Source organism: Neopsephotus bourkii, unplaced genomic scaffold (assembly GCF_033783945.1).
Source record: "Neopsephotus bourkii isolate Nb327-2 ecotype Australia unplaced genomic scaffold, CSIRO-AGI_Nbou_v1 NB_838, whole genome shotgun sequence".
NCBI classification, from domain to species: Eukaryota; Metazoa; Chordata; class Aves; order Psittaciformes; family Psittacidae; genus Neopsephotus; species Neopsephotus bourkii.
Window position 1 is genome coordinate 539,160 of NW_026901334.1, and position 23,563 is coordinate 562,722.

At 65.5% G+C, this 23,563-nt stretch overlaps 4 protein-coding genes across 6 annotated transcripts; 1 reads left to right on the forward strand and 3 right to left on the reverse strand.

The window, feature by feature from the left end:
• Positions 1-280: 280 nt before the first annotated feature.
• On the reverse strand, positions 281-4,465 carry UBXN6 (UBX domain protein 6). The gene is made up of 11 exons (XM_061355846.1): positions 4,318-4,465; positions 4,050-4,204; positions 3,902-3,963; positions 3,591-3,722; positions 3,060-3,157; positions 2,575-2,650; positions 2,406-2,490; positions 2,033-2,252; positions 1,830-1,960; positions 1,105-1,250; positions 281-444 (listed from the first exon to the last, which is right to left on the reverse strand). Exons 1-11 carry the CDS (start codon positions 4,398-4,400, stop codon positions 316-318), a joined length of 1,317 nt encoding a protein of 438 aa, XP_061211830.1. The 5' UTR covers positions 4,401-4,465; the 3' UTR covers positions 281-315.
• Positions 4,466-5,837: 1,372 nt separating this feature from the next.
• HDGFL2 (HDGF like 2) lies at positions 5,838-14,460 on the forward strand. Of its 3 annotated transcripts, none has more exons than XM_061355786.1 (16): positions 5,838-5,981; positions 7,533-7,609; positions 7,687-7,825; positions 9,387-9,566; positions 9,902-10,018; positions 10,138-10,209; positions 10,386-10,533; positions 10,732-10,807; positions 10,904-11,189; positions 11,799-11,893; positions 12,306-12,376; positions 12,697-12,767; positions 13,279-13,380; positions 13,476-13,689; positions 14,106-14,229; positions 14,380-14,460. In XM_061355786.1, the coding sequence occupies exons 1-16, from the start codon at positions 5,910-5,912 to the stop codon at positions 14,444-14,446; spliced, it is 1,911 nt and encodes a 636-aa protein (XP_061211770.1). In that variant the 5' UTR covers positions 5,838-5,909; the 3' UTR covers positions 14,447-14,460. The 3 variants fall into 3 exon arrangements, with proteins under 3 accessions (XP_061211770.1, XP_061211769.1, XP_061211771.1); XM_061355785.1 differs by having other exon boundaries at positions 14,377-14,452; XM_061355787.1 differs by lacking the exons at positions 7,533-7,609; positions 7,687-7,825 and having other exon boundaries at positions 14,377-14,452.
• A 1,141-nt stretch (positions 14,461-15,601) lies between these two features.
• LOC133213532 (perilipin-3-like) lies at positions 15,602-17,821 on the reverse strand. Its single transcript, XM_061355810.1, has 7 exons — positions 17,737-17,821; positions 17,385-17,580; positions 16,930-17,012; positions 16,558-16,855; positions 16,277-16,467; positions 16,072-16,194; positions 15,602-16,001 (listed from the first exon to the last, which is right to left on the reverse strand). Exons 1-7 carry the CDS (start codon positions 17,785-17,787, stop codon positions 15,657-15,659), a joined length of 1,287 nt encoding a protein of 428 aa, XP_061211794.1. The 5' UTR covers positions 17,788-17,821; the 3' UTR covers positions 15,602-15,656.
• Positions 17,822-18,592: 771 nt separating this feature from the next.
• On the reverse strand, positions 18,593-22,833 carry LOC133213554 (perilipin-3-like). The gene is made up of 7 exons (XM_061355845.1): positions 22,739-22,833; positions 21,997-22,055; positions 21,724-21,919; positions 20,983-21,354; positions 20,257-20,444; positions 20,059-20,172; positions 18,593-19,258 (listed from the first exon to the last, which is right to left on the reverse strand). The coding sequence occupies exons 2-7, from the start codon at positions 22,042-22,044 to the stop codon at positions 18,839-18,841; spliced, it is 1,338 nt and encodes a 445-aa protein (XP_061211829.1). The 5' UTR covers positions 22,045-22,055; positions 22,739-22,833; the 3' UTR covers positions 18,593-18,838.
• Between the last annotated feature and the right edge of the window lie 730 nt (positions 22,834-23,563).

Here is a 23,563-nt window from a genome sequence, read left to right on the forward strand (position 1 = left end):
TCAAGTGGGAATCCAGCCGAGTACTAGCGCTGAGTCCCTGACTACAAGGGAGGAGAGAGGCTCTTCAGCTTGGGCTTGGAAACACCTCGAGCAGTCCCTGCTAAACGGGGCTCTTAAAGCCCTTCAGAGCAGTCCCAGAAGAGCCCTACAGGGCAGGACTCAGTGCGTGGAGGGGACCATGAGGTTGGTGTGACACGGCCGAGCCCAGGCTCCTGCTGCACAGAGCTCAACCCCAAGCCATTGCTGAGCCCAGCCCGCATGGGAAAAGGAGGGAAGAGTCTGAAAGGCCCGGCCCTGCCTCCAGTGCCCTTTATTTCATGGCAGTGCCTGGACTCTGGCGAGCAGCTCTGCTTTCAGGGGGCTTCGTGGCTGCTCCTCTCCCGCTGCCCGGATGTCCTCCATGACCGCTGCGTCCCAGGCCAGGGTCAGCAGGGCTGAGGGTACCTGCACAGGAAAGGCAGAGCTGGAGCAGGGGGATGCTGGGACCTCAGAACCCGGGGTATGTGCATGCCTTGGGAAGAGCGACACGTGTGGGGTGCTATGAGGAGCTCTTTCTAGGGGATGCTGATGGGCTGGTGCTCGAGCTGCTGCCCACGGCCCAGCCTGTGTTTGCCATGGAGGCAGGTCACTGCAGTTCATAGCCACCCAGGTTGGAAAAGAAGAGCATCCAGTCCAACTGCTCCCCAGCACTGCCAAGGCCACCACTGCCCCATGCACTGAGGCCTCGTCTATACAGTGTGTGACCCCTTGCAGGGACGGTGCCTGCAGCCCTGCCCTGGGCAGCCTGTTCCAATGCCTGAGCACCCTCTGGGGCAGGAACTGTTCCTCAGCTCCATCTAAACCTGCCCTGGTGCAGCCTGAGGCCGGTTCCTCTTGTTCCTTGGGAGAAGGGACTGAGCCCACCTCACTACACCCCCCTGTCAGGTACCTCCTTCCAGAGCCCTGCCTTGGGCCAGAACCCTTCAATCAGTGCTTCAAGAGAAGGGGCCAGAGCAGTACTGGGGGCACTGGAAGCAGCAGACACAAACCCCTCTCTGTTACAAGCAGTGGTGACCCTGACAGCCTGAGGGCCCCCCTGGCGGGTACCAGCTCTTTTGCACTCACCAGCCCACACTCATTGAAAGCCAAGTTCTCATCTGTGAGTTTGAGACCTCCAGGTCCCAGGAGCTCAAAGGGCAGCCAGTCATCTCGGAGTGCTTCTCTCACAAAGGCGTAGAGCGCAGAGACTGGTTCTCGTGCATAAAACGTCCCTGCCATGAGCAAACAAGGGGAGATCTTGAGAGTGAGTCTGGCATTCCCCAACCTAACCTTTTGTGGTAGGTTCCGTGGGGCTCCCGCACTCATCCTCACTTCACGAACCACTTCAGTGCCACAGAAACAGCCCAATTTGACTGCAAAGCAGAAAAGCACAATCCCCAAAGCCAAAATCTGCTTTCATTCGTCCCAAGCCCCTGCCAGCCTCTAACAAAGAGCTGGGAAAGCCTGAAATGCTTCCCAGAGTTGTGCTGCAAGACTTGAAGCGGATTTCATCGTGTTGTATAGCACAGGCAGCCTCATGCTGGCTGCTCTAACAACCTCATCTAACGAGTGCAGCTTGCTCCTGGCAGCCTGGGAAGAGCAGGGTTTAATTAACAGGGCCTTGGGATTCTTCCCTCTCCACTCAAGCCTGGCCAGGCAAAGGGCTCGGAGATGAGGAGTCAGAGAAGCCTTACCCCACTCTGGGCTCTTTATTGCTTGCGCTTTGCTCAGCACACCTCCAGGTGCTTAATGGGCAAGCTCTGTGGCTACAAGGGCTCTCAGAAGCTTCTAAAGGCTAGGAAGGCTTTTACCTTGGAGGAGATACCCATCGGGGAAGCGGACCCGGAGCAGGGTGTAGTTGTACTTCCGCATTTCCCTTTGCTCTTCCTTCTCCCTCATTGCTTTCGTCCTCAGCATCGAAGCCTTCTCCACCGCTTCTGTCCTTTAGGGGAAGGCGAGGTGAGGAGGAGGCCGGGGGCTGGCGGCCCGAGCCCCCCCCCCGGCAGGGACGCACCGGAGCCGCTGCTCGCGCCGGAGCTCCTCGGCGCTGAGGCTGTAGAAGTCGGGGGGCAGCTGGAAGCGGGCGGCGGCAGGGGACGGCTGGAACAGGCGGCGCTGCCGGTCCAAGCGCGCCCGCACAGGCTCCGAGCTCAGCAGCTGCTCCTTGTGGTGCCGGAGCTCCTGGAGCCGGGCCAGCGCCTCCTCCCGCAGCACGTAGTACTCCTCGGTGCCCTCTGCAAGACAAGGCCAGGAGCTGAGGCTCTCTACCAAGCAATGGATGGGATTCCGGGCTCTCCAGGGAATGGGATGTTCCCACTGCAGCCTCCCCCAGGATGTCCCCCATCCACACACACCCCCACTTCCAGTCTAACGCTCCCATGCCTTGCCTTGTCCTGGAATAGGCAGTGTTCTTGTCTCAAACCCAACAGCCTGGAAAAACCCGTGTATCCCTTCCAAGCAGCTTATCCGTTCCTGGAAGGAAAGGCACGAAGTTGGATGTATCCTGCTCCAGGCAAGGCCTTTCCTGGGCGCAGTGCAAGGGAGCCTGCACCTCACCTGAAACACTTTGTTCTGCAGTTTGATCTTCCGGTACTTCTCCTCCTCCGGATGGAGGCAGATGTTATCCAGGTACCTGCAGAGAGAGGGATGGAGGCAGATGTTATCCAGGTACCTGCAGAGAGAGGGATGGAGGCAGATGTTATCCAGATACCTGCAGAGAGAGGAATGCATGGCCCGGGTCAGAGCAGGATGTGCTCCTCCACCGTGCAGCAAGTGATTCAGTATTCCTCACTGAAAAGCACAGGAAAGCAGGCTCTTTTCCTCCCCAAGGCAGGCAGAAGCCGGATCCCAACCAGCAGCTCCCAAAGCTGGATGAGTGCATTGACCATTAAACCCTCCTGGAGATGCTGCCCTTACTCCCGCTGACACTGAAGCTGGTTTGAGCCTTGGGATTTGGTGTCCCACAGACTCTGCCCTGGAGCACAGCAAGAGAATGACTTGCCAAGGCCCCTGGGTGCCCCTTGACCACCAGCCCCACGTACTTGGCCATGGTCTCCAGCCCCACGCGCACTCTCTCCCGGTCCTTATTGAAGGTGTGAATCTCCATGATGGAAGCAGCCACTGGATCCACGGAGGAATACTGGGAGAGAAGGAGGGAAGCTGGTCAGAAACCAGCTGGTTCTGCCCATGCTGGGATGGCAGAGAGGAGCAACAGGGTCAAAGTGGGGCAAAACCAACCCAAGTGAGGGCTGGGCTGAAGATGTTTAATAGGTAAAGCATGAAGCAAAGGGACTTACTCCCTCCTCTACCCTCTGGCCACTTCCAGTGTGTCATCAAGACTCAGGCACAAACCCAAGCGACAGCAGAGCTGCTATTAGGACCATGAACTCCATCCCAGCCCAAACCAGTAAACCGGGCTGGAATCCCCAGCCCCAGCAATGCCGAGGGAGGGGCTGGGACGGGAATTCGGGTGGCTCCTGCGGGCGGCGCATGGAGAAGGTGGGGGGTTGGAGAGGGAACCCGTGCCACGGAGCGGAGCGGGAGCAAGGCAAGGCCGGGAATGAAGCACTTACGGCCTGGATGGCTTCCCTGAGGTGCTGCTCCTTCCGCTCCCTCCGCACACGCTCCCCGGTCAGGGGGCAGGTGAAGTAGACCCCGGACACGGAGAGAGCAGCGGCCCCGTCCTCCGCGGGGGAGCCCGCGTCCTAAAGGAGGCAAAGCGGGGCCCGGGTGAGCACAGGGAGGGCTCGGCACAGGAGGAGCGGGGGCTCCAGGGCGGACACAGGGGCTCGGAGGCGCCCGGGCCCGCGGCAGGCTCGGAGCTGGGCGCTGGCCGGAGCCATGACCCCAGCCCAACCCATGCTGGGGAAGCGGCGGCTCTCACCCCGTCCTCTGCATCGGGGCCTCTCTCTGCGGCGGCCGCCTCCGCTCTCAGCTCCTTCCTCACTGCAAGAGAGGAGCCCCGGTTACAGCGGGCACGGGCAGCGCCGGGCGCCCCGTTCCCGTGTCCCAGCACCCGCAGCCGGCCCTACCCTGGCTCCTGATGGCCTCCTGCGACGAGGCCGGCTTGGCCTTGGGCCTCCCCTCCATGCGGGCCAGCGCCGCCGCCGCCGCCATCTGCGCCTCATCCGTGGGGCCCTGCCGGGGCCTCGGGGCCGCCGCCGCCTTCGGGCTCTCCCTGGGGGCCCTGCGCAGGAGCGAGGGCTCGGGTCAGAGCGACCGGATCCGGGCTCCCCACGGACCGGGACCCCCCCTCCCCCGCCGCCGTTACCGGAGGGTCCCCGCTGCCCTACCCCGTACCGGGACGGCTCCGACAGCTTCTGCCCGGGCCCCGCGGTCTTGAACTTGAGGTCGGCCTTGATCTCCTGGAAGAACTTGCGCATGGCGGGGCCGGGATTGGGACCGGGACTGGAACCGGATGGGACCCGGACACCGACCGGTGCCGCCCCGCCCACCCGCGTCACTGGCAGCGGAAGGGGCGTGTCCCCGGCACCGCTCTGCGCTGCCGCTGCTCTATGATCCCCGCGGTCCTCCGGGGCCGAGGGAGCGGGCGGGGACCCCGGGGCCGGTACCGGTGGACACCATAGGGTGCAAATGGATAGGGATAGGGATATGGACATGGCACAGCCTGGGATATGGCGTGGAGCCATGGGATGGGTTGGGTTGGAAGGGACCTTAAAGGAACGTCCTCTTCTGGCGCCGCCTGCCCATCACCGCCCGCTGCCCCTCGGGGCCGCAGTCCCCCTGCGGAGGCTTCGTCCCGGCCGCGGGTTGGTGTTGGGGCCCGCCCGGCTCCAGCCGGGATCTGCGCCCAAAGCAGGCGCAGAGGAACCGGGTCCCACTGAAACCGGGTTTGGGAATCGAGCTCCTGGGCAGACTGACCCATAGCCTATAGCCTGACCCATAGCCTATAGCATGACCCATAGCCTATAGCATGACCCATAACCTACAGCCTGACCCGCACCCTGTAGCCCTAGTTAATAACATATAGCCCTGGCCTTCATCCTCCAGCCCTGACCCATAACCGATAGCCTTACCCATAGTTTATGGTCCTGACCCTCACGCTGTAGCCCTGGCCCTTCCCTATGGCCCTGGCTCATATCTATAGCTTGATCCACAGCCTATACCACTGGCCCATAACCTGTGGCCTGACTCACACCTATGGCCCTAGCTCATAGCCTATAGCCCTGGCTCATAATCTATTGCTTGACTTACACTCTATAGCCCTGGCCCATAACCTATAGTCGTAGTTCATAGCCTATAGCCCTGATCCCCTCCCTATAGCTCTGGCCCATAACCTGTAGCCTCACCTACACCCCATAGCCCTGACCCTCTTCCTATAGCCCTGGCCCATAACCTATAGCCCTATCCCATAGCCTATAGCCCTATTTCATAGCCCATAGCCCTATCCCATAGCTTATAGCTCTATCCCATAGCCTATAGCCCTATCCCATAGCCTATAGCCCTATCCCACAGCCTATGGCCCTATCCTACAGCCTATAGCCCTATCCCATAGCCTATAGCCCTATCTTATAGCCTGCAGCCCTATTCCATAGCCTATAGCCCTATCCCATAGCCTATAGCCCTGACCCACCCCCTATATCCTGCCCCACACCTCCCGCCCTGTCCCCACCCCACACCATCGCCCCCCCCAGCCCCCTCTGGCCACGCCCCTCAGCGCCCCCTCTCCTCGGCGCCTCTAGCGGCGCGGCCCAATCCCGTTATCCCGCCGTGCCTTCTCCTCGCTCCTATTGGATCAGAGCACTGAGCGGCGCGGCGTAGAGCCAATGGGAGCTGGCGCCGCGGGCGGGGGCGGGACATCCTGCGGGCCGGGCCGCCGCCGCCGCGCCGCTGCCCGGTGGTGCCCGCGGCCTGCGCCGCCCGCGGCCGCCATGCCGCACAGCTTCAAGGCCGGGGACCTGGTGTTCGCCAAGATGAAGGGGTACCCGCACTGGCCGGCACGGGTGAGCCCGCGGCGCCGCGCAGGGCGCACCGGCACCGGCCGGGCAGCCATTAGGGCCCGCCCCGCAGTGGCGGTGCCGTAACGGGACCTGTGCCGGGATGGGGCCGGGACGCGCGGCCCCGGTTTGGGCTCGGCAGCGGCGGGAGGGGCCGGACGGAGCGGACGTCCCATAGCGGGGCTGGGCCCGGAGGAGGGCGTGGTGCTGGGCCCGAGTATCCCGTACCGGGACGGGAGGGGGCACCGCGGGATGCGGTATGGGCTGTCCCGGAGCGGGATGAGGACCCGCATCGGGATCAGGCTGCGGGCCCGGTGCTGCCTGGTGCGGGCCTGCCCCAGCACCCGCACTGGGATCGGGCCCGGTGTGAGGATGGGGTGTGCTGACCGGAATGGGGGACCCCGTTCTGTGTGCTGGAATGAGGGCTCAGCGCTGGCGCTGCTGGGATGGGGCCGGGCACCAGGATGGATGCGGGTTCCCAGCCCAGCACCCGCGCAGGATGGGGGGTACCAGGATGGAGAAGCCCCTGTGCAGGGAGGGGGCCAGCGCCGGGCTGGGGGTCCCACACTGGTGCCTGTGTGATGGGGGGGCGGCCTGGGGGCCCCGGGCCCAGGAGCTGTTTGACAGCCCCGAGCCCTCCCGTTCCACCCTGACCCCTTTGGGGTGACCGTGCGGGACCTCAGCCCTGGTTCACCCCCTGTGCCCCTGCTGCTGGGGAGGGCCCAAAGACCCCTCCTCTCCTGGTGCTCCAGCACCCGAGCCCCATAGGGGTGTCCCTCACATCCCTTCCCTTCACCCTCCATCCTCATCCTCTCACTGCCCCTTCCCAGCTCCCTGCCTGGACATCACCCACCCTCTGTCTGTGGGGGGCACAGAGCAGGGGTCTGGGGCTCTGTCCCTTGTCAGGGATGGGGGCACGCACACGGGTGCTGAAGCGGTTTGGGGGTGATGGAGCGCGTGTGACCGGGTGACAGCGTTGTGGTGCCTGGAGGAGATGCGATGGAGCCGGGCAGGATGTGCTCGGATGGGGTCCGTGGCGGTGCCTGCTGAGGCAGGTTCATGCGCTGAAGGTGTCCCATGGGACGACGCTGGCCGGTACCAGGGAGGCCCAGGGTGCTGGAGACAACGCTGCTTGGCTGCACCGCGCCGTGACTGGGATTCCATCCCCGCATCCCCGCCGTGCCCGTGCTCTGGGGCCGAGAGGACTCGGTCCCTCCACGCTGCGGCCCCTCCTGCTTTAGCTGCTTGCTCCGCTGGGGGTGGCTCCCCCCTGAAGACCTCCCCAGCACCCCGAGGCTCCCGACCGGGCGGAGCGGATGAAGACGGGGGCGGCCCCGGGGCCTCTCCTGCAGCCGCTCTCCAGCCAGGAAGGACCCTCTGGAGCCGGAGGGGGCCTCCCTTGGGTGATGGATCCCTGGGGAGTAGCACAAGGCTTCCCTGGGCGCTGAGCGACGACCTCGAGCATCCCTTCTGTTACTCTTGTAGAGATCCCGCGTGTCCGTGCTTGCCTGCGAGGGGACGTGCTCTGACCACCCCCTGCTTTGGGTTTCCTTTCAGATCGATGACATCGCGGACGGCGCCGTGAAACCCCCCCCGAACAAGTACCCCATCTTCTTCTTCGGCACCCACGAGACGTAAGCGCTCCTCGCTCCCCGCTCCGGCTGCGCCCCCGCTGCCGCCCCGGCCTCACCTCTGCTTTGTTTCTCTCCAGCGCCTTCTTGGGCCCTAAAGATCTCTTCCCTTATGAGAAATACAAAGACAAATATGGGAAACCAAACAAGAGGAAAGGCTTCAACGAGGGGCTGTGGGAAATCCAGAACAACCCCCACGCCAGTTACAGTGCCCCCCCGGTGAGTGCGGCGCCTGCCTCCCTCCTCTCTCTGCTTCTCATTGCTGCCGTGCCGATGTGCTTCCAGCTCCCAGACTGGCTTCCTCAGGGCTGCTTCCCCTCCCTGCCCTCTCCCTGCCTCCTCCTCCTCTGGAGGAAGCCGCCTTTGCCCCAGCTTTGAGGTGGATCCGGGCTTGTGCTTTGCGCTGCTTGCCCAAGGCGTGGAGGAGCTCACTGTCACAGAGAACACTTGAGGCTTGCTCAGCTCGAGGCTCCTGCGTGCGAACTGCCGGGCACTCCCTGCTCTTCATCCATCCCTGAGGTCCTGAGCCAAAAGCCGCTGGGCTGCTCCTTCGGTGAGCTTCAGAGCAGGCCAGGAGATGGCTCTTGGCCGCCAATTGCTTGTGTGGGCATTTCATACCCATGGTTGTGTGGTGCAGGCTCGTGCGTAGCCCTCTGCAGAGGCGGCCTCCAGAGCAGCCTCACAGGCAGCCGGGGCGAGGAGGCAGAGGGAGGTTCAGGTGGGCTGCGAGGACAGGGGGGTCTGGAGGCAGCTGGGCCCTGGGGCCGAGCCCCTTGGCTGTGCTGCTGCCGCAGGACGTGGTTTGAGTGCAGGAGATGCTCGGGCCCAAGGCTGCGGGTGCAGGGGAAGGTGAGGCCATGGAGGTGCCAGGAGCTGGAGGGCAGCTCCAGCCTTGCTGCTGGGAGGTCGCTTGGCAGCGCTTGCTCTGGTGAGGGCCCTGCTGTGGTGAAGGGACCATGGGGACAGCAGTGGCCCCCCAGGGCTCACCAACACCAACTGCATCTTGAGGCCAAACTGCTTGGAGAAGCAGAAGAAGAGACTGAAGGAGAGCTCTTTGCTGGGTTTGGGACCCAACTGAAGCGAAGGGCCGGGAACAGTGAAGGAGAAGGAAGCTGGAAGGCTCCAGTGCTGGAAGAATCCTGGCTTAGGGAACAGCGGGCCTGCCGTGCATGAGGACAGTGGATCAGTCTGGAAGATGGGAGCTTGGATGCGATGTCCTGGCGCGAGGAACCTCCTGATGGGCTGGGGAGAAGCCAGGAGACCTTTCACACATGGGATTGAGGGAACAGGACGCAGGAGATGCCAACTGGGATGAGCGTTGGTTGCCATGCTGGACTTCTCACGGGGACCTTTCCAGTGGGGAAGGTGTGTGAAGTGCGAATGCCGTGGGGTGAAGCCACCCGAGGAGGAAGAGGCCTGGTGGCCACCGGAGGGGAACGCTGGAGGCACCGTGAGGGCTGTGCAGGGCTGGGCTCTGCCTGCCCCCAGGGGTTTCAGGATGAGGTTTCCGCAGGGTCTTTGGCAATGGGTGCAGGCCCAGCAGGGAAGGAGTTGCTGGTGATCTCAGGGTGCTGTGTGAGGGGTTTGCTGAGGGTCTCCTTGAAGGGCTCCTAGTGCTGCCCAGAGCCACGCTGAAGGGTTCTGTGCCACACACCTCTGCTCGCACCCTCTGCTCCATGCTGCCATCCATCGCTCGCCACCCTCCTGTGCCCCTCTCCTCTCCCTGCTCCATGTGCAGCCCCTCCAGGCCCTAACCCCCCCCTTGTCCCCACGCCTGCAGCCCGCGAGCTCCTCCGACAGCGACGTGCCCGACAACGACCCCATGGGGGGAAGCGATGCTGGGGATGAGGAGGAAGAGGCTGCCCTGGCCGGGGTCACCGCGGAGAAGATGGAAAGCGAGGAGGACTCGGACGGAGGCAGCGACCACAGCGGGCTCAAGCGGAAGCCGCTGCCTATGAAGGTGAGTGCGGGCCGAGGCGGTGCCACACAGGGGGGGCAGGAGGTGGCCTGGTCCTTGGGTCCGCCCCACAGCATGGCAGGAGGTGGTGGTGGAACCAGCTCCCTCTGGATCCTCCCAAGGAAATGGGGTTCGGTGCCTGTCTCCTGTTTGTGCAGTGGTGCCGTGGCCAAGCCTTGGTGCAGTTTGCACCCTAGAGGAGAAGCCAGGTCTCTCCTGAGTGCCCGTGGCTGCTCTTGTGGGGCCGGTCAGGGAGAGCTGGGCCGCCCCCTTCACTGCCGTTGTGCTGTGGGTGGAGGGAGTGAGCTTCTCTCATGTTATCATTCCTCACATTCCAGATGCCAGTGGCAAAACGGCCTCGGAAATCCTCCAGTGACCTGGATCAGGGCAGCCCCTCCGGCACGGAAGAGGAGAACTCGGAATCGTCCTCCGAGTCGGAAAAGAACAGTGACCAGGTGAGAGGAGTTTGGGATGTGCTGATGGGGACAGGGCTGGAGCGGGGCTGGAAGGAGCCTCACTGCCTTCTGAATGCATCCTGAGCCTCACCCCTGGCTTTTCCTGTGCTCTCCTGCAGGACTTCACTCCCGAAAAGAAGCCGGTGCCCAGGGCTCCACGGAGGATGCCGGCGGTGGGGAGGAAGAAGAAGGTAAAAGACCCTGAGTCTGTGGTGCTGCGTGAGAGGGGTCTTTGGAGTCTGCGGTGCCTGGAGCAGGGGCGCAGGGCTCTGGCTGGGGGCTCGGTGCTGGGAGGGACCTGGTGGGTGCCTCAGTGGCCTGGTTGCCCCCCGTGCTGCTGTGCTCCAGCCCCGCTCTGTGCCTGCAGAAAGTGGAGTCCGGCTCCGACTCAGACTCCAAAGCGGACTCGGATTCGGAGCTGGGGAACGCGACTGTGAACATGCCCAAGTCAGACTCCAACTCGGACTCGGACTCGGATGTGTCTGTGAAGAAGGCTCCACGGGGCAGGAAGCCAGGTAACGCTGAGGAGGCTGCTGCTGCCACCGCTGGGGCCCGGGGGGCTGGGGAGATGCGAGGCTCTGGGGGCTCCTTCTGCTGCAGCCACCTCCCAGCCCATCCCAACAGGCCTCTGCCCCCCAATCTGGGGCTGTTTGTTATTAACAGAGGGACACCCAGGGCTCCTGCTGAGCATCTCCCTCCCCGTTGTCTTGCAGCTGAGAAACCCCCTCCCAAGCCCCGTGGCAGGAAGCCGAAGCCTGAGCGTGTCCCGACCAGCTCCAGCAGTGAGAGGTGAGAGCAGCGGGGACCCAGCACCCTCAGGGCTGGGCTGTAGCCTCAGCCCGTCCCCTTTGCACAAGGGGTCCAAGCGAGCTCCATCCCCTGCAGTGACAGCGACAGCGACGTGGACCGCATCAGCGAGTGGAAGAGGAGGGATGAGGAGCGGCGGCGGGAGCTGGAGGAGAAGAGGAAGAGGGAGCAGGAGGAAGAGATCCGTCGGCTCCGGGAGCAGGAGAAGGAGGAGAAAGAGAAGAGGAAGGAGAAGGCAGAGAAGAGCGAGGAGGTGCACTCGGACTCGGAGAGCAGCGCAGAGGATGAAGTGGCCAAAAAGAGCCGGAAAGGCCGGGCCAAGGCCCCGTCCTCCTCGGACTCGGAGCTGGAGCTGGAGAAAGAGGTGAGTGCAGAGTGGGGACAAGCAGGCAGCCCATCAGCGACCCAGCAGGGACCTTGCGTTACACTGGGGCTGCCCATGCAGCCCTGGGAAGGGTTGTGTCCATCGGGACATCCACGCCTTGCACATGGGAGCTCTTCCCCTGGCCCAGGGTACCCATCCAGCTCTGGGTGCTGCAGCTCCACGATGCTCTCCCTCCCACCTCATTGTATTCTCTCTGCTGTCCTCCCCAGGGGCTGGGAGGGCATCAGCTGGATGGGAAGCACAGGAAGGGCTGTGGATGGCTCTCGGGAGCCACACTGCCCATGGGCAGAGGTGAGGTCCAGTTCCTCCCCATGGAGGGGGCTGGGGAAGCAGCACAAAGTTGCTGCTGTGGGGAAGCAGCCATGGGTGAGCCATTCGGGTGCTGCTGGCCGGGGGAGGGCAGCTCCAGGTACCAGGACATTCCCTTTCGGAGCAGCACTCAGTGTGCTGCAGGCTGGGCCCTCTCTGCCCTGCACCCAGAGCGGCAGCAGTGGGGTGGCCGCTGCCATTGCTGGCCATGGCTGTGGCATCGCTCCCACTGCAGCAGGGAGGGCTCAGCCTCGCGCCTGCATTGTTCTCTCCTCCAAGGTAAAGAAGCCAGCGAAGAAGCAGCCCTCGGAGTTGTCAAGGAAACCAAATCAGAAGGAGAAGAGGGGCCGAGCGGAGGAGAAGCCACGGAACAAGTCAGCACCTCCTCCTGCAGCTCTGTCCTTGGGGCCTGCGCTGGCGCTCTGCTGCTGCCCAGCCCATCCCTGGGGTGCGGATGGGGCTCCCATGGAGCACCCACGGAGGGGCCAGGTCCCTTCCCTGCTGCCTCCTAGAGCTGGAGGGGCTGGAGGAGGTGTTGGGGGCCCAGGCTGAGGAGCTTCCCTCCTGGTTTCCATCTCCCAGAGGGGCATCACTGGGGCTTGGCCTTGCTGCTGGGCCATGGGGGAGCTGCTGCCTCCGGGCTCTGCTGCCTGGGTGCTGGGATGTGTGTGTGGCATCAGGGCAGGGCTCTGGGGTGTGCACCTGCAGCACCAGCACCCTCCCTGTGAGCCCAGCAGCCAGCAGGGGCTTCCATGAGCAATCTTCCCTCTTGCTTTGCCTCCACAGACCCCTGAAAGTGGAACGAGGCCGGAAGAAATCCGACCTGATCCCTGAAAGGAGGATGGAGAAGAAAAAGGGTGAGGGCCCCGTTGCTCACCATCACAGAGGGACAGAAGGGATCCAGGGCTGGTTTCCCCCATCCCAGGGAAGAGGAGGGGTCTTTCCCGCAGGGATCAGTGTGGTGGTGCTGGGGCCCTGGCCTCGGGTTGGGAAGTGCAGGGGGTGCAGAGGCAACAGGGAGCTTCCTACAAACATCCCCAAGCCCTGCTCCTCGGAGAGGCCCCTGGGGTTGAGTTTGACCTTGGAGATGGAGGAGGAAACTAAGCCCTTGCTGGGGGAGAGGTCCCGTGCTCTGCCCTGGTGGCCTCGTGCCACTGAGGTCTCTTTCTTGCTCCAGAGCCCACAGTGGAAGAGAAACTTCAGAAGCTTCACAGTGAGATCAAGTTTGCGCTGAAGGTGGATAACCCGGTGCGTTCCTGCTGCGGGCCCGGCCCTGGGGGGGCTCAGCCTGGTCCCCATCCCTATGGGTGCTCAGCCTGGCTCCCATCCCTATGGGTGCTCAGCCTGGCTCCCATCCCTATGGGTGCTCAGCCTGGCTCCCATCCCTGCGGGTCCTCAGCCTGGCTCCCATCCCTGTGGGTGCTCAGCCTGGCTCCCATCCCTGCGGGTGCTCAGCCTGGCCCCCATCCCTGTGGGTGCTCAGCCTGCCCCCATCCCTATGGGTGCTCAGCCTGGCTCCCATCCCTGCGGGTCCTCAGCCTGGCTCCCATCCCTGCGGGTCCTCAGCCTGGTCCCATCCCTGTGGGTGCTCAGCCTGGCTCCCATCCCTATGGGTGCTCAGCCTGGCTCCCATCCCTATGGGTGCTCAGCCTGGCTGCTCCTCCTCTTCCCTTGCTGGCTGGCAGGAGGGGTCGATGCTACCCCAGGTGCCCACAGGAAGCCTTCCAGGCCCCTTCTGATCTTGGTGTCACCCTTGCAGGACATCAAGCGGTGTCTGAATGCACTGGAGGAGCTGGGCACGCTCCAGGTCACCTCTCACATCCTCCAGAAGCACACTGACGTGGTGGCCACGCTGAAGAAGGTAGGGCAGGGGCTTCCTCCTCTCTGCAGGGAGCCAGGAGCCTGCTTGGGCCACCGCAGCCCTGGGGCCACCCCTTCGCCTCCTTCCTGCTGCAGATCCGTCGCTACAAGGCAAACAAGGAGGTGATGGAGAAAGCTGCTGAGGTCTACACCCGCTTGAAGTCGCGTGTGCTCGGACCAAAGATGGAGGCGATCCAGAAAGCCAACAGAGCCGGGCCTGACAAGGACAAGGGGGAGGCGGAGAAGGGGCAGGAGAAGCTGGCAGGAGGGGAGCCCCGCACTGAGAAGGGGGACGAGGAGCCGAGTGCCGGTAACGCTGCTGCAGGGCTCGGGGCGGCCCCCACCCAGGGCATCTCCCATGTGCTTGGGGCCGCGGGCAGGGCTGGCTCTGGGTGCTGCAGGGGTTGGCTCCAGGCCCTTGTTGCTGGAGTGGGAGGGCACTGGGAGCAGAGGGCACAGCTCAGAGCCTTGGGGGGACCCCAGGGAGCTGCAGGAGCGGAGCCGCCCTTGGCCCGGGGATGCTGCAACAGCATTCCCAGAGGAGCTGCTGGGGAAACCCCCCCGGACTGGGGGGATGGAGGCTTTGGGGCCCTTCTTGTAGGTGCCGGGGTCAGGGCAGAGCTGGGGTCCCCCCGTGCTCGGCTGGGGGTCCTGTGCCTGGATGGGGACAGCTGTGGCCATGGGGCCTTGGGATGGACGAGGTCTGAGGCTCTCTCTTCCCTGCAGACTTGTCGGGGCCTGTGAATGGTGAATCCCTGTCCCAGAAGGCAGAGGGCACAGAGGAGAAGGACAAAAGCCAAGGGCCAGGAGCTGGGGAGCTGGAGGCAGCCGCGGAGGAGCCCCACAACAAGTGAGCATGAGGGGGACCCCTGCACCCGGAGCACGGGCAGGCTGGGCCCGCACAGGGATGCTCAGGGGTTTCCCACCTTGGGAATGAGCCTGGGATGTGGGAGAGGGGCTGCAGGGGTGCCCGGGCTGAGGCCTCTGCTCTGGCCAGCAGCGTGCAGGACGGTGCCAAGGCCGAGCGAGCCACAGGGGAGGACGAGGAGGACGTGGAGGAGAGCTGAGGAGGAGGAGGAGGCTGAAGGGCTGCGAGGGGGGAACCCTCCCCTGCCCGGCCCCGCTCGGGTCACTGCACGCCCCGCAGTAGCTGATGTCCTTGGGTCTTGTGCTGTGCCCCGGCCCGGCGGGGCTCTGCTGGTTTGTCTGTGTTCGTCCCCAAGCTTGGGTCCTGTTCTGTTCCCTTGGGTTTGGTTCACTTTGTTCGGGTTTGGGTTGGTTTTGTTGGTTTGTTGTTGGTGGGTTTTTTTGCCTCCTCCCCGATTTCTCGTGATTTCAACCCACATGAAATGAATATAAAGGGGTTTTTTAATGAAGCCCAAGCGTGTGGTTCCTGAGGCTCTGCTGCCACTGGGCCCTCCCCCCCCCACCCCTGCTGGGCAGCAGCACCTCTGCCCCTTTACCTGCTCTTGCCACGATCCAAAGCTTTTGTCCATGGAAACAAGGATGTTCCAGCTCCGAGTCCTCTCCGTGCCCATGCCCCGGCCCCGCTCGGGGGCTGCTCTTGCTGTAACCCTGCCCTGGGGAGAGGTTGGCTCCTTTTTGCTTTTCCAGGGCTGATTTCATGCTCCATAAACAAAACCCAAATAAAACCCTTTGCCTCTTGCCCAATAGGGCAGGGGCAGGCGGGGTGGGGGCCTGTGCTCAGCCCCATCCTCACGCTGTGGAGATGGGGAGGGCCACTGAGGGAAGCCAGCTCCTGATGCTGGGGATGCAGACGGGGACAGGGCTGCGTCCCTGGGCCCCTTGAGGGGCTGGTTAAGCCCCACCCTGCCCCATCAAGCTGTGACCCCCCCTTGGGCCAGCACCCAGGGGCATTTGGATGAGCTTTAAGATCTCTTCCAACCCGAACCATGCCCTGATTCCATGACTTCAAGGCAGATCCAAGGTCATTCCGTTGGTGTCCCCCCATGGGTCGATGGAGCCGTGGGGACCCCAATGTCCCCCCAACCCCCCCAAAACCACAACTCGGGCTCATGCAAAACCAGAGTTTACTGCACAGACCAGGGAGGGCTGAAGGCACCGAGGGGACAAGGGGGGGGGGGGCTCCAACCAGGGGCTGGAGGTCACCCCAAAGGCACTTGGGGGCACAAACTGCAGCGCCAGCACGGGCAGGCAGGAAGGCTCTGGGCAATGTGGGGCAGGCAGGGGGCACGGATGCTCTCCTGCGGCTGGGCAGGGCTGGACCGAGCACCCCGGTGGGTGCAGCAGGCGCCGCTACTTCACCTCCAGCTCCAGCACGTTCTGGGCCGAGGGGGCGAAGGGTCCCACCAGCCACGTCAAGGGGGGGTTCCGGGCCACGTGCTCCACCAGCTCGTCCATGAGCTGCCGCGCGCGGCTGGCGTTGGCCCGAGCCTGGGCCAGCACCGTGCCCGTCACCTCCTGCAGGGAGGCCGCGGAGCCCAGCGCCGCCCGCAGCCCCTCCACGCTGTGCAGGACCTGCGCCCCCGTGTCCTGCAGGCTGCCGGGGAGCCCCTGCAGGCTGGAGAGCAGGGGCTGGCAGGAGCTCTGCAGCTGCTGGGTCAAGCCCTGCAGCAGGGCCAGCGCGCGCGACTCCACCGCCTGCGGGGACAACGGCACCGTGAGGGATGGGGACCCCATAGGGGACCCCCCCACCCCATCCTCCACCTACCTCCGGTGGCACCAGCTCCTTGCCACTGCCCGGCTGCTTCTTGCTCCACTCCAGCCACAGCTGCTGCAGCTTCTCCTGCCCCCCCTGCAGCTTCTGGTCCATGCCCTGCTTGAGGTGCTCCACCTGCGGGGAGAGCAGAGCCTGCGGTGGAGGCGCTGCTGCGGGCACAAAGCAGGGGGGGGGTACACATGGGGATGGGTCCTACCAGGTCGAGGGTGCCCTGGAGCTGGGCCAGCACCTCCTGGCTGCTGCGGCGGGCGCTCTGCAGCTTGCCCAGGGAGTGCTGCAGCGCCCGGTGCCGCAGCTTGGTCGAGAGCGAGCCCAAGCGCACGAAGTAGCTCTGCTGCTGCCTCTGCTGCTCTGGCTCGAAGCCCTCCACGGCCGTGGCCAGCTTGGCTGCGGGACAGAAGCCGCATCCCCACGTGGAGCCAAGGGCCCTGCTCAGCCCCTACCCACAGGGCATCCTCGGGGGGGTGAGCTCCTTACCCAGCTCCTCATCCGTCATGGGCAGGTAATGGTCCACCAGCTCCTCCGACTTCTCCAGCACGGAGCCCACCCCGCTCACCACCATCTGCCCCACGGTGGAGCCCATGACGGTGCTGACGCCGCTGCTCACCGCGGACTTGGTGAGCTCCACGCTGCCCTGCACGGCCCCTTTGGTCATGTCCATCACTCCCGTCACCCGGCTGGCCACCGCGTCCTTGGCCCCGGCCATGGTGCTGCTCAGCACATCCTTGGCCCCTGTCACCGTGGAGGTCACCAGCTGCTTGGTGTCCGAGATGAGCTGGGGGCACACACACAACCCTCTGTAAGCCGTTCGGGGAGGGGCGCACACACTGAGCCCACCCCGCACGGTACCTTCTCCGGGGGCTGCTGCAGGATGGGCAGCTTCTCCTCCAGCTTGTCCAGCCCCTTGCAGGCGTACTCGTTGGCGGTGGACACTGGAGACGGGAGCACAGCCGGGTTGAGCACCCGCTGAGTGCGGGAGCGCTGATAGGGACAGCCCTGTCCCCCCCCAGCCTTCTCCAGCCTTTGGTGTTCATTAGAGGTGGAAACTACAGATAAGAACCCAGCTTTTCCCTGCCCTGCTGCCCCTCCAGAGTGCTGCTATAGGGACAGTTTCCGGGGCACCCCAAAACTTGTGGGGTGCTGCCCCCCTCCCCTCCCCGCCTTCTCCTCTACCTCCTCCAGCCCTTTACGTCCATGTTTATGGCGATCTAGAGACACGGAACCACGTTATTCCTCCCCTGCTGCCTTTCCAGGGCTCTGCAGGGGCCACTTCTGGGGTCCTGTCCCCCCCCAGCCCCACTCACGCTGCGGCTCCAGCTTGCTGAGGATGGGCTGTGCCCCACTGACCGCCGCCGCCGTCAGCGTCTTCACCCCCTTCTCGGCAGCATCGCAGACGGAGCGCACGTAGGGGTGGCTCTCCTTGGTGGAGCTGTACGCCGTGGACACCATCCCATAGGCCGAGCTCACCAGCGGCAGGCTGGCCACCCGCGACCCGATGCTCTGCGGGCACCGGAAGGACGGGGACAGGGGGGTAACGATAGAGCCCCAAATCGCACAGGGAATAAGGGACCCCCAACGCCCCGAGGATGCCTTTGGGGTACTCCGGTGCCCCGGAGCGCTGTCCCCAGGCAGGGACCCCCCCTCCTCCGCACTGACCTGCGCCTCCTCAGCCTTGGGCTGCGCCGTCCCGGGCTCGCTGGCGGCCATGGCGGGGCTGGGGAAGGGGAACAGGAACCGTGAGACGGGGACCCAGCGTTACCGGACCCAGCGTTACCGGACCCAGCGTTACCGGACCCAGCGTTACCCCCCCCCAGCCGGGGCATCCCCCTCGGGCCGGGACCGCTCTCACCTCCGGCAGCTCCGCTCTAAGCTCGCCCCCTCCCTCCCCTCCGACCTTTATAGCGCGGGGCCCTGCCCCGAGCAACGTGACCGGTACCCGCCCCGCGGGGCCGGCCCGGGGCGGTCCGGGAGCCCCGACCCGCGGGCAGCGGCGGGGCCCGGGGCTGCAGCGACCCCGACCGGGGCCGGCGCCGCAGAATCCGGTTCCCCGGTCCGGGATGCGCCGAACCCCCCCCTCCAAGAACCGGATCCCCCCCGACCGCATCCCTCCGGGGCCGCGTCCCAGGGCCGGGGCTGCGCTGACCCCCCCCAAGGACGGGATCTCCCCATCCCGGCTGCACCGGCCCCTCCAAACCCCCCTCCCATCGGGAGCATCCCAGTGCCCCCCCCGCCCCGACCTGTCCCCGTTCAGGGCGGTGCCGGTGGCAGCCGGACGGGGCAGTCCCGGGGCCCCGTGGGTCCTGCGGCCGCGCTGCTCCCCGGTGTGAGGGAGACCCAGAGCCCAGCCCCGCCGCGGTGACAACGGGGCAAAGTTCGGTGCCACACGGCCGCGGGTCACAGTCCAACAGCACCAGCACCCTCCGTGCAGCGCCCATCCCACAGCCCCATCTCTGCCGCCCGTGCTGAGCCCCCCGGCGCGGTGCTGTCGCCACCACAAGGGGTTGCGAAACACTTTAAGGCCTAAAAAGTTGTTTTACTTCTTTAAAGTGCGTTGAAGCCGCTAAGAGAAGACATCCGGATGCTCCCCGTGCTCCGGGACACCGCACACGCTGCTTCCTCCGGGTGCCGCCATCCCCTCACGAGTCCCCATGTGCGGCATCCCCGGTCCCACGCCCGTCACTGCGTCCACACCGCCTCGTCCCCAGCGGGGATGGGGTTCGCTGCCGTGGGTGCTGCCCCAGGTTGAGGTGCCGGGGGCTCAGCGCTGGTTGAGCCGTGGGGCGCTGTGGATGTGGTGCGTCCCCTCCACCGTGTCACAGCCCTCCCACTTGCCCATCTCCAAGGGGGCATCCTCCGGGTACTCGACCAGGGCAGGGGCGAAGGGCCCCACGAGCCAGGGCAGGGGCGCGTGCTCGCCCACGTGCTCCAGCATCTCGTCGATGCTCAGCTGCGCCCGCAGCACCGTCTCCCTGCCCTGCGCCACCACCAGCTCCGAGAGGTCATGGAGGGAGCAGGCGCGGGACAGGGACGCTTGGACCCCCTCCACGCTGTGCCGGACGTGCCCCGCTGTCTCCTGCACGCTGCCGGGCAGGCCCCGGATGCCGGCGGCCAGGCGGGTGCAGGCGGCGTGGAGCTGGTGCAGGAGCCCCCGCAGCATGGCCAGGGTCCGCGCCTCCACCTGCGGGCAGCGGGGGCACCCCTGGGCCATGGGGTCCTCCGCAGGCATGGACCCCAGCCCCAGATCTCACTGCCTTCCATGCACACAGAGCCCAGCACCGGATCTCATTGCCTTCCATGCACACAGACCCCAACCCCAGATCCCATTGCCTTCCATGCACACAGACCCCAACCCCAGATCCCATTGCCTTCCATGCACACAGACCCCAGCCTGGATCCCATTGCCTTCCATGCACACAGACCCCAGCCCCGGATCCCATTGCCTTCCATGCACACAGACCCCAACCCCAGATCCCATTGCCTTCCATGCACACAGACCCCAACCCCAGATCCCATTGCCTTCCATGCACACAGACCCCAACCCCAGATCCCATTGCCTTCCATGCACACAGACCCCAGCCCCGGATCCCATTGCCTTCCATGCACACAGACCCCAGCCCCGGATCTCATTGCCTTCCATGCACACAGACCCCAACCCCAGATCTCACTGCCTTCCATGCACACAGACCCCAGCCCCAGATCTCATTGCCTTCCATGCACACAGACCCCAGCCCCATATCCCATTGCCTTCCATGCACACAGACCCCAGCCCCAGATCTCACTGCCTTCCATGGCCATGGCCCACCACCCTGCACCTCCATGTGTTTTATGGTACCCCAACTCATACACGGTCTCCACCATGGCCGCAGGCCCTCACACCTCGATGCCATCTATGGATACCCCAGCCCTATGCTGTTGACTTCCCATGGGCGTGCCCCCCCCCAACCCCTCAGTGTCCCCCGCGGGTACCCAGCCCCGTACCTCGCTCTCCTCCATGGGCACAGCCTCCTGCTGGCTCCACTCCAGCCACATGCGGTGCAGGCGCTGCCGGGTGCCGTACAGGGGCCCGTCCATGCCCTGCCGCATCTGCTCGATCTGCGGGAGGGGGCAGCGGGGTGGGAGCACCGCAGGGGGTACCGGCACCCCCTGATGCTGCCACGGTGCCCACCGCATCCTTACCAGCTCGAAGGCGCGGTGGAGCTGGGCCAGGACGTGCTGGGCCCTGTGCCGGGCCCGCTGCAGCTCCCCCAGCGAGCGCCGCAGCGCCCGGTGCCGCAGCTTGGCCGAGAGCGAGCCCACACGGACAAAGCAGCTCTGCCACCGCCTCTGCTGCCCCAGCGCTGCCACCTCTGCTCCTGCCGCCGCCGCCGCTGCAGGGACAAGGGGGTGAGACCCACAGGGAGCCACAGCATAAACCGGGGTGGAAAAGAGCTTGAGCAGGATCCGGTCCAACCGCTCCCCCAGTGCTGTCTGGACCAAAGAGCCCAACACGGGAGCATCCCTGGAGCTCTGCGCCCCATGGAGGTGCCACCCCAAGATGCTCGGCCACCGGGTCCAAGTGGAGGTGCCACCAGGAGCCAGGCGGTGCCTCCGGTCACCTCTGCCATGACACGGGGCCAGCTCTGCCCACCCCTGCCCCGTGCCAAGCTATAAATACCCGGCATGGGGCTATATTTGCTTTCTGGTTTCCAGGTGAGAGGTCACCCTGTGCAGCGCTGTCTCCCCACCTCAGCATTCCCAGTGGTGGGAATCATCCCCTGTGCCGTGGCCACGGGCATCCCATGGGGCTCAGCACTGCAGAGGGACCACTGGGTGCAAGCGGTGCCGGGGTGGTGCTGAGCAGTGGGGGGGCTCCAGCACCCCTGGATCGAGGCCATGGCTCAGAGCCCTGCTCACACTCACCCAGCTCCTCATCCGTCCCGGGCAGGAACCGCTCCACCAGCTCCTCCGACTTGCCCAGCATCGTGTCCACCCCCGAGGCCAGGATCTGGCCCACGCGGGACCCCGCCATGGTGCTGAGCGCCGAGCACGTCCTGGCCACGCCGCCCTGCACCGCGCCACGCGCCAGGCCCACGGTGCAGGACAGCAGCGCCCGCGTCCCTGCCGCCACCTGGGAGGGGACAGCACAGGGACGCCACGCGCCAGCCCCGAGCCCAGCGCCGGACCCCCCCGCCTCACCCAGGGGGGACGTTACCCGCTGCGGGGGCTGCTGCAGGATGGGCAGCTTCTCCTCCAGCTTGTCCAGCCCCTTGCAGGCGTACTCGTTGGCGGTGGACACTGGAGACGGGAGCACAGCCGGGTTGAGCACCCGCTGAGTGCGGGAGCGCTGATAGGGACAGCCCTGTCCCCCCCAGCCTTCTCCAGCCTTTGGTGTTCATTAGAGGTGGAAACTACAGATAAGAACCCAGCTTCTCCCTGCCCTGCTGCCCCTCCAGAGTGCTGCTATAGGGACAGTTTCCGGGGCACCCCAAAACTTGTGTTTGCCCCCCCTCCCCTCCCCGCCTTCTCCTCTACCTCTTCCAGCCCTTTACATCCATGTTTATGGCGATCTAGAGACACGGAACCACGTTATTCCTCCCCTGCTGCCTTTCCAGGGCTCTGCAGGGGCCACTTTTGGGGTCCTGTCCCCCCCCCAGCCCCACTCACGCTGCGGCTCCAGCTTGCTGAGGATGGGCTGTGCCCCACTGACCGCCGCCGCCGTCAGTGTCTTCACCCCCTTCTCAGCAGCATCGCAGACGGAGCGCACGTAGGGGTGGCTCTCCTTGGTGGAGCTGTACGCCGTGGACACGGCACCGCAGGCGCAGCTCACCAGGGCCAGGCTGGCCACCCGGCTCACCACGCTCTGCCGGGGGTGCTGGGGGTGAGCTGGGGGCATCGCTGGTACCCGCAGCCCCCCCTCAGCGCTCCTTGCGCCCCTACCTTCAGCTCCTGCCCATCCTCGCGTGGCACGGAGCCGTCGGATGACATGGCAGCGGTGGCTGCAGTGGGGGGAAGAGCAAGATCATGGGTGCGATGGGGGGGCTGAGCCCAGTGGGGACCCCAGCCCCAGAGCCAAGGGAAGCAGCACACCGTGGGGCTGAGTCCCTCCATGTCCCCCCAGCCAACCCTTACTGCTCAGAGGGCTGAGACCCATCGACCCCATGACACGAGGGAAAGGCCTCGGAGCTACCCAATGGGGTGTCCTGGGGGAGCTGGAAGGGTTTGGGGATGGGGCTGGGCCCCTGCCCTACCAGGAGGGGTTTCCCCAGCCGGGTTTGGGGCCGGGGAGGGGTTTTCGGGTGACTCAGCCGGAAGCGGGGCTGGGTCCTCCTTTCGCAAGCCCCGAGCGTGGACGTGCCTCCGGTCACCGCCGCCTCGGCCGGGGCAGCCCCGGGACCCGATGCAGGGAGCGCAGCAACCGGTGGCTCCCCCCAGCGCCCCCCCCGCAGCATCTCTGAGCTCTGCGGGGTCTCCTGCTCCCTGTTCCCCGGCTCCATCACCGAGGGGGGCACCGGGGACCCCATTCCCCAGCCCCTGCGGCCGCACAGGCTCTGCCCCCCCCCACCCCCGCAGACCCCCGGGCCCGGAAACACCCGAACCCCCCCGGGCACGCCCGGAGCTCCCCCCCCGCCCCGGCCCCGCTTCCCCCTCCGAGTACCTCCAAGTCCCGGCGCGCTCTCACCCTGGGGGCGCGGGGCCGGTCGCGATTCCCGGTCGCGATTCCCGACTCCCGCCCAGGACCGGATTCCCAGTCAGCGGCGGGAGCCAATCAGAGAAGGGGAGGGGCTCGTCTCCACCAATTAGGATGGAGGGGCGGGACCAGGGGGCGGGAGTTGGGGGGTGGTCGCCACGTGCGCGAGGCACGATCCGGGCCCGGACCTAAGGGGAAGAAAAGGGGGGGGAGAAAAGGGGGGACACAAGGGGGGGGGCAGGGGGAAGCATGGGGGAGACACGGGGAGGGGACATGGGGGGCACGGGGGAGTCACGGTGGGGGCACGGGGGCATGGCGGGGACACGGCAGGGAACACGGGGGGGGGGACACGGGGGAGTCACGGTGGGGGCACGGGGGCATGGCGGGGACACGGCAGGGAACACGGGGGGGGGACACGACGGGGTCACCCCGTCCCGGGGAGGTGGCCAGGGGCAAGTGCCCAGTGTCCCCATGCCAGGCGTCCCCATGCCAACTCCCCCCATGCCAAGCGTCCCCTTGAGTGCCTCCCCATGCCCGCTGTCCCCTTGCCAAGCATCTCCATGCCAAGTGTCTCCACCCCCCCCAGGTGTCCCCACACCAAGTGACCCAGCACCCGGTGTCCCCATGCCAAACATCCCCATGCCAATGTCCCCAAGCCAGGTGTCCCCATGCCAAACATCCCCATGCCAACGTCTCCAAGCCCGGTGTCCCCATGCCAAGCAGAGCCGCTCAGGTCTGCCCTGGTCCCTGTGGGTGCTCAGGGCAGGGGACAGCAGTGCCTGGGCGTGCTGGGTGATCCCCGGGGGGAGAACGGTG